This window comes from Bombus vosnesenskii, unplaced genomic scaffold (assembly GCF_011952255.1).
Source record: "Bombus vosnesenskii isolate JDL3184/JDL3185 unplaced genomic scaffold, Bvos_JDL3184-5_v1.1 scf7180000013276, whole genome shotgun sequence".
NCBI classification, from domain to species: Eukaryota; Metazoa; Arthropoda; class Insecta; order Hymenoptera; family Apidae; genus Bombus; species Bombus vosnesenskii.
In genome coordinates this window covers 797,849-804,890 of record NW_022882934.1, presented here as the reverse complement: position 1 = coordinate 804,890, position 7,042 = coordinate 797,849, and the positions used below count along the sequence as shown (strand labels likewise).

The 7,042-nt window shown below is 29.0% G+C and overlaps 1 protein-coding gene across 6 annotated transcripts; it reads right to left on the bottom strand.

Annotated features, from left to right (window-relative positions):
* Nucleotides 1–334: 334 nt before the first annotated feature.
* LOC117231915 (cytosolic carboxypeptidase-like protein 5) lies at nt 335–6,609 on the bottom strand. Of its 6 annotated transcripts, none has more exons than XM_033490860.1 (12): nt 6,378–6,609; nt 5,828–6,069; nt 5,600–5,740; nt 5,215–5,507; nt 4,800–5,138; nt 4,421–4,692; nt 4,200–4,347; nt 4,007–4,103; nt 3,632–3,932; nt 3,351–3,558; nt 3,109–3,270; nt 582–1,217 (listed from the first exon to the last, which is right to left on the bottom strand). In XM_033490860.1, exons 3-12 carry the CDS (start codon nt 5,712–5,714, stop codon nt 582–584), a joined length of 2,571 nt encoding a protein of 856 aa, XP_033346751.1. In that variant the 5' UTR covers nt 5,715–5,740; nt 5,828–6,069; nt 6,378–6,609. The 6 variants fall into 6 exon arrangements, with proteins under 6 accessions (XP_033346753.1, XP_033346754.1, XP_033346751.1 ...); XM_033490861.1 differs by having other exon boundaries at nt 5,828–5,942; XM_033490862.1 differs by lacking the exon at nt 6,378–6,609 and having other exon boundaries at nt 335–1,217; nt 5,828–6,350.
* Nucleotides 6,610–7,042: the final 433 nt, after the last annotated feature.

Here is a 7,042-nt window from a genome sequence, read left to right as displayed (position 1 = left end):
TTGTATATTAGTGTTTATTATATTTCTATTGTTTTGTCTTTACATAAATAATATATCATTCTAAAATTTATATACGTACGCATTCACAGTAAGAGGTACTATAGAATAGTATACTGTACTGTAATTTTAAATTAAATTAAATTTCATATAATTCGATTTAATCGTATAAGTATCATTAGACTGAGATGTTTTCACGAAATTATTTTACATTATTTTATGTAATACAAACATAACATCTTTAAATTTTCTGTTTGAAAAAATAAAAAGAAAATAAATATATCTTCACTTTTCTTCAACAACATGATAAATTATTTATTATTTTTCCTTGCGGTTACTAATTAAATAATTTACGTAATTTCCGTAATTACGTAATAAATATAACTTATATATATTTTTTATGTTTAAAGTATTTGTCTAAAAGAATTTATAAAGCTACAACAGATCGCTAAAGCATTAATTTTCTACGGCATCATGCTTTACGGGCTAATTTAGAATTCTGTTTGCATTTTCGTTACTCAATAAGTTTGCAATTACTATACTACCTCTATTGATTCTTTCTGCTTGGAAGACTTCGACTTGTTTTATTCCATTTTATGACAATATTTCTTCATTGCTTTTGTAGTCCCTCTTACGTTTTGCTTGTTGGACAAAAATAACGTTTTCGATGGCGATTTTATCGTTTCCGGAACGTTGTTAGATGACTCGCCAACTTCCGATTTCCCTTTATTTGCTTTCATAGAAACAATTTTTAATCTTTTCGCTCCATGTTTTACAATTGCTGTTTCTTCGGAAGACAACGCCATCTTGGAGAATTTGTTTGTCGCTATTAATTTTTTATTCGCATATTGAATATCTCTTATTTCTGAAGAATCGTTGATACATCCAAAACATGAACTTTTCAAGCGATTCTCTGAAGTTTTTAAAAATGACTTTACGATACTTTTTGGTCCGATTACAGGAATTTTTGAACTGCTCTCGATATCATTAACGCATTGATTTTTTAGCGGCCTACGAGTTACAGTTTGTCGAACTTTTTTATTGTTTTTTATTCTTTTTACTGCGGTATAAAGAGACGTAGTACGACGAATGATGCATGGTTTTTTTACGAAACTTGTTTCACTCTTCATCGAGTTCTTTAACCCAACGGAAGAGTTACTTATTTGAGATTCAATGTCTTTTAAATTATAAGAATCTGAAGGTATAATATTATTATCGTCCTGTGAATAAAAGCGCAAATAAGAAAATAAATACAATGTGAGAAACATTATATACTAAATAACTTGTGAGAGAGAGATTGATTTGTTCTTACTTTCCTACAATCTTTTGCCCCACCATTCCTGATTATATTAGAGTAAGAAAAGGCAGAATAACATTTCTTGTACAATAATGGATTCAACAACAGTTCATTCAACATTTTCATTTGACTTATGGTTGCAAACCTAATTCACATAATAGTTTATGAACAAAATGTTTAATGTATTAGAAACATATAAATTGTATGACAATTAATACAGTACTGGGACTAAGGAGATTACTAGGAGTAAAATAAAAATAAAGTAAATAAATTATTGCTAAAAATATTGTAGATTTATTAAAACAATAGGACATGTATATGTATTCATGTGTGTGTACATATATGTGTAGAATAGGATACATTATAAAACTTGTATACATGAATTTATACATAACACTCCTTTTGATCAGTAACAACACTTACATTCAAGTAATGAGAAGCATGACAATAAGTAGTATATAAGTTCTCTTATGCTTTTTAAGCATGGTAGCTTGATTTATATATATATGTATAAATATGTACCATGATTCTTATATATATATATATATATATATATATATATATACCATGCTATATATGAGAATATATACAATACATATATTTATCTTTAATAGTAATTTTATGTGACAGTACAACACACATTCATACTTGTTTTCATAACAGACACATGTACTTTGTATCTTTTCCTTTAAAAGCAAGGAAGTACATAAAACAATTAATTTTATAACTTTGTCATTTTAAATTGTATCAGCAATAAACAACAAATTCATTACAAAAGACATTTACAATTATTGTCATTCGTTTTATTAATTACGAGATACTAAATTCTAGTTTAAAAATCTGCACATCTTTTTTTAAAAAGACTCCATCAGCCGGAGATTTATAGTTGAATCATCTAAATCACTACGTTCTGCTTTTTTGCTAAAGAAATAGATATCATTAATCACACATGTGTGTATTTCTTACTACTACTCGCATCCACAAAATAATTCACAAGTGCATGTAGTATTAGTGTAAGTGCACTTATCTATTGTCACCAGAAGCATAGTGCGTCAAAAATTGTCTAAAGAAAATAAAAAGAGAATATATTTTTCTGTTAAAAATATAAGCATTAACATCGAATACTTTATATTCCATCATTTGGTTCTAATATAAAAGAATAAAAAATAGTACAGTCTTAAAAATTTCATATACTAAACATTGCATCATGGAAACACCATTAAGCGGTAAAAACAATGTATGTACAGAATATGTATTTGTTAATATAATGAACGCAACTTTAAAACTATAAAAAATTGCATTTTGTACACACTTTGTAATTAAATTACATAAGTCTAAAAAAAGGATAGAGAAACGGTTTTTCCATAAACCTTTATATAAAAGTATACCAAATATTATTGTCATGCATACATCTGTATTAGATTGGAAGACCCATTAGTTCAACATAATAAAAATTTTACAAGATTTATATTAGTCGCATATTTAAAATATAATAAATACCTAATATATTACTTTCCTAAAATTTCTCATTTACAATATTGCAATATAAAATAAGGACAGAATGTTTCTACAATAAAAAGTTCATAATTTCGCAATATTGAATTAAGATAATATACAATTTATATGTATACAAAATCTCTCTCCCACATTTTTAACGAGTAACAGAATGTGCAGTTTATTTAGGCACTAATGTGTCTTGATATTAAAATGTATATGAAAGCATATCAAGTTAATAGTATTATGAATTAAGAGAGTACACACTGTCGTATATTAACAGCTGCAAATTCACTCTCATTATTTACATCAAAATTTACCTTATGTAGAGATTTGCCGTTTGGCGAGGAAACATTGTTCACATATGCTAATTTTAAATAAGACTTTACACCTCTTAAAGAACGATATTGGCTATTTGGCAGTCGACTGTTAGGATTATTATTTGTCAGGTCAAGAATTGAAGGACCTAATGCTGCTCCAACCTGTAAACATAGCCGGACGATTATTTGTTATCTAATTACTTACGAAAAGATTCTAAGTATATAATAGCGAAACATGTCACCGCTTCGAAAACTGCTGGAGTATACTTTGGTGGAACAAACATATGTGTTACGGTTTTGTTCACACCATCACGAATTCTTGAAGGTATTGAATTTACTAAACGTCCAGAATTATAGTTACACTCAAGAGTATAACTACGTATCAATCCAGTGAGTTTATATACAGCTACTCGACCCGATCCTTCTCTTGACATACCGTCTCTCTTATCTCTAAAAATAAATTGTTTACATGGGATGTAAAAGTTAACATGACATTGATCATAACAATAATAATAAGACGTACATAATATACATATTTCTTTCTGTAAAATTGCACGAAGTAAAATGAAAATTTGGATTGTTAATGGACATTAATTTTGGTAAAAGCATACACATTATTGTGTCCTCTGCATTATCAAAGTAGTTGCCATACATGAAAACACCCTTTTTTGAAGCATGACCATGAAGATCAATATATAAATATAATCCAGAGTCTTCTTTGGGTAATTGTCCTATACCAATAGCTGTATAAGTCTTTTTATCAGATTTAAGTTCTACAGAATTATTACTTTCTTCTGCTTTATTACACAGGCCTTCTCCACCACCTTCACATAACGTGAATAAATAAATAAAAGAATTTTTCTGATCACGTTCAATAATTCAATTCTAAATATCGTACCCTGAGGTATGTCATCCAAATCTGTTTTTGGTGATGCACATTCCTGAAAAATTTCCGGTTGATCTTTACGCTTTTCGTCTAAAGACATAAGTGTTACCTATTGTTAAAACAGTTGGTTAATACTTAGTTTCTTTATATACGAATTAGTATGTGTTAATATTTGTATACACGGAAAATTGTATTTTTTTGTTACCTGCTGGAGTAATCTCGTCGTTGTATCGCGTACTATATTTGCAATTGCACAAGAGGAATCAATAACAGTTAACGTATTTTCGCCATTTCCTATACACATATTTGAAATCTCGTCCTCTTTTGGCAGCTGATACGTATGATGATAATACCTTAACAATAGTTCCATTTTCATTAATTTCTCCATCATAATATTAAGACATTAAAGCATCATTGCTATCTTACCTTATCAAATTTCTTGCAGCATATATTGTTGGATGATCTTTTAAAGAAGGATTGAGATAGACTCTATTGAGATTTATTCCTCTAGTATCCATTCGGTAATGACCTCTAACTACACCATCAGGGTTGAGCATTGGTATCAATTTGAACACATAAAGGCGACGAAGATTAATTGCAATGTTATCCTCGCGATTTATCAGAAAATTAAGGAAACCATTAAAAACAAAACTAGATGGTGTTTCTCCTGGATGGACTCTCGCACTAATAAAAATTACCTATATATATATATATAAATAAGAATTTTAGTATAAAAACACTTCTTTTATATATCTGTAATTACAATTTTGTAACTTTTATGTAGAGTTTCAAATAAACTATATACTTTTTTATCCCAAAATTTAAAAGGTCTTTCCTCAGTTTTTTCAGGAAACATGTTATTCAGTCTATCTTCTCTCTCCGTTGATATGTTATGAAATGAGCTTATTGTTATTAGATCCATCCTCCGTCCCTCTAAAGATTTTATTGCACATTCTCTATGATAATAAACATCATCTGCAGATGTTATACTTCTCTTTAATATTCTTGCTTCAACTCTTCTCAAATAATTTTGTAGATCGGTGTAAGAAAAAGGGTAAGTGAATGCAAAATATGTTATCGCTTTTGGATTTTCAGGAGCAAAGTAAACAAATGACAATGTAAAATCACTTCCTTTTTGATCCAACTGAAATATTGTAAATTTATATAGGAGCTTGGAAAAATAAAGAAGAATTACTATATTTAGACTATTTAAAATTTACAGTGTAGGTAGGTTTATCGCGGATCCTTTCCCAATGCAGATGACCAGGTACAACTTTAAAAACCGGACACATTCCTTGACTGAACATTTTAACTTGTTTATTCAAATTAATTATATTGAATTTTATATAAACTCCTGGAGTACTAGCTTTAACGCCAAAGTAAAACCATGTTCTGTTGTTGTTTTGATATTGTGTTCCATGACAATCATGTTTTGTCCATAAATTAAACTCATAATCTGTAGCATCTTCTGAATTTGAGCTTCTACATGATTTATTCTCTGTTTCACATGCATCTAAAGATTAAACAATTAAACATGGAATTATCAATTATATGTTAATGCACATCATACATGAATGTAGGTCACTGCAGAAGATGGTAGTTTACCCTTTTCAAAAGTCTCTGGCACTTTTACTAGTTCAACTTTCGCTAAATTAGCTGAGTCAAAATTATTATAAAATGAGAAACCGCCACATATAATAGAGTCACCTGGATTTGCCATGATGTGTCAAAAGGTTATGAGGTTGTCTGTAAAATACTCGCATGAAATGTTTTACTCATGCATAAAGAACATAATATTTTGAAAGGTGTACACATTTGTAATTGTATTCTTACTTTCTCTGATATTAAGTGCAATTTTCTTCATTCGTAGCGTTACTTTCATATTAAAAAAGTCATGTTTGACAGTTATCTCGAAATCGTTACGATTTCCAGTCAAAGAAAGTCCGCCCTTTATATTACGAAACAATTAATATATTTTCAGAATCGAGATAAACACCTTTTTACATTTATTTTCGCTCACAAGATATGTGATACGTTATATTCACGTAATATTTCCACCAATACCATTGTTATACCTAATGCAAACATGTTTACGACTTCATTATAGTTTTCCCATATCTCGAATCTAATAATTATGATAGAATAACGGATGTCATTAATTTTCAATTGTTTTAAACTCTTCTTGACGTATTCAGTAATATGTTAGTAAAGTTTTAATCTTTGTCCATTGAATCACATTCGAGATTAATATGGAAATTCGCTTGACTTTCCAAAGTATTACCTTACCGTGGAAATCTATTTTTTCATTATACGTTATGTAACGTAACATTTTTTTTTAATTATTTTTTTCCTATTATATATACCTGAACTGAAAGAAACCTACCAAGAGCGTTTAAAATAACAAGACACAGATATCACAAAATGTACCGATCAACAATTATTTGATTCAAAAAGAAATAGTTACACTCTAATACAATGAAATACTATTTGCAACGAAACTGTACGAATCAGTGAATATATAGGTGGGCTTTCTATTAACAATTATTATTGTCAGCATAATTTGGCACAATACTCCGATTATTATGCACTTGTCTAGTCCTGTTAAATCATATGGCGCGAACAGAAATGCCCAATCAAATACTATCATCGAATAACTCGTAAATAATTGTGTGGATAACGTCTTACATGGTAACAAATATACTTTCTCATATTTAATTATGCATTTTCGATATCTTATCACATATATCAAGATCAATGGTGTACTTAATAATAATTAAAATTAAAAATTTAAAAAATCTAGATACGTGTTATCTAAATTATCGATAGGTACAGTTACCGATAGCTAGCGCACTCTATGTTGCGTATTATTGCAGTCTGCAGTGTGGATAAGAATTAAGTCAACAAGGATCGATTCCAAACATTTCAGTGCTTCATTCATTCTTACAACGAATCGAACGTGTGTTTAATCTACAAAATTTATGTTGTCACTTTTATAATAAAAGATACGAAGCTAAATGGAAAAGGCGATTCTGACAGTTCGTTCATTCA

Coding starts and splice junctions, on each gene's coding strand:
- LOC117231915 (XM_033490860.1), bottom strand. CDS start 5,714: ATGGCAAATCCAGGTGACTCTATTATATGTGGCGGTTTCTCATTTTAT. Junction 3,559..3,631: donor GAAAGAAATATGTATATTAT/GTACGTCTTATT, acceptor ATTTATTTTTAG/AGATAAGAGAGACGGTATGT. Junction 1,218..3,108: donor ACGGCAAATCTCTACATAAG/GTAAATTTTGAT, acceptor TTTTATTCACAG/GACGATAATAATATTATACC.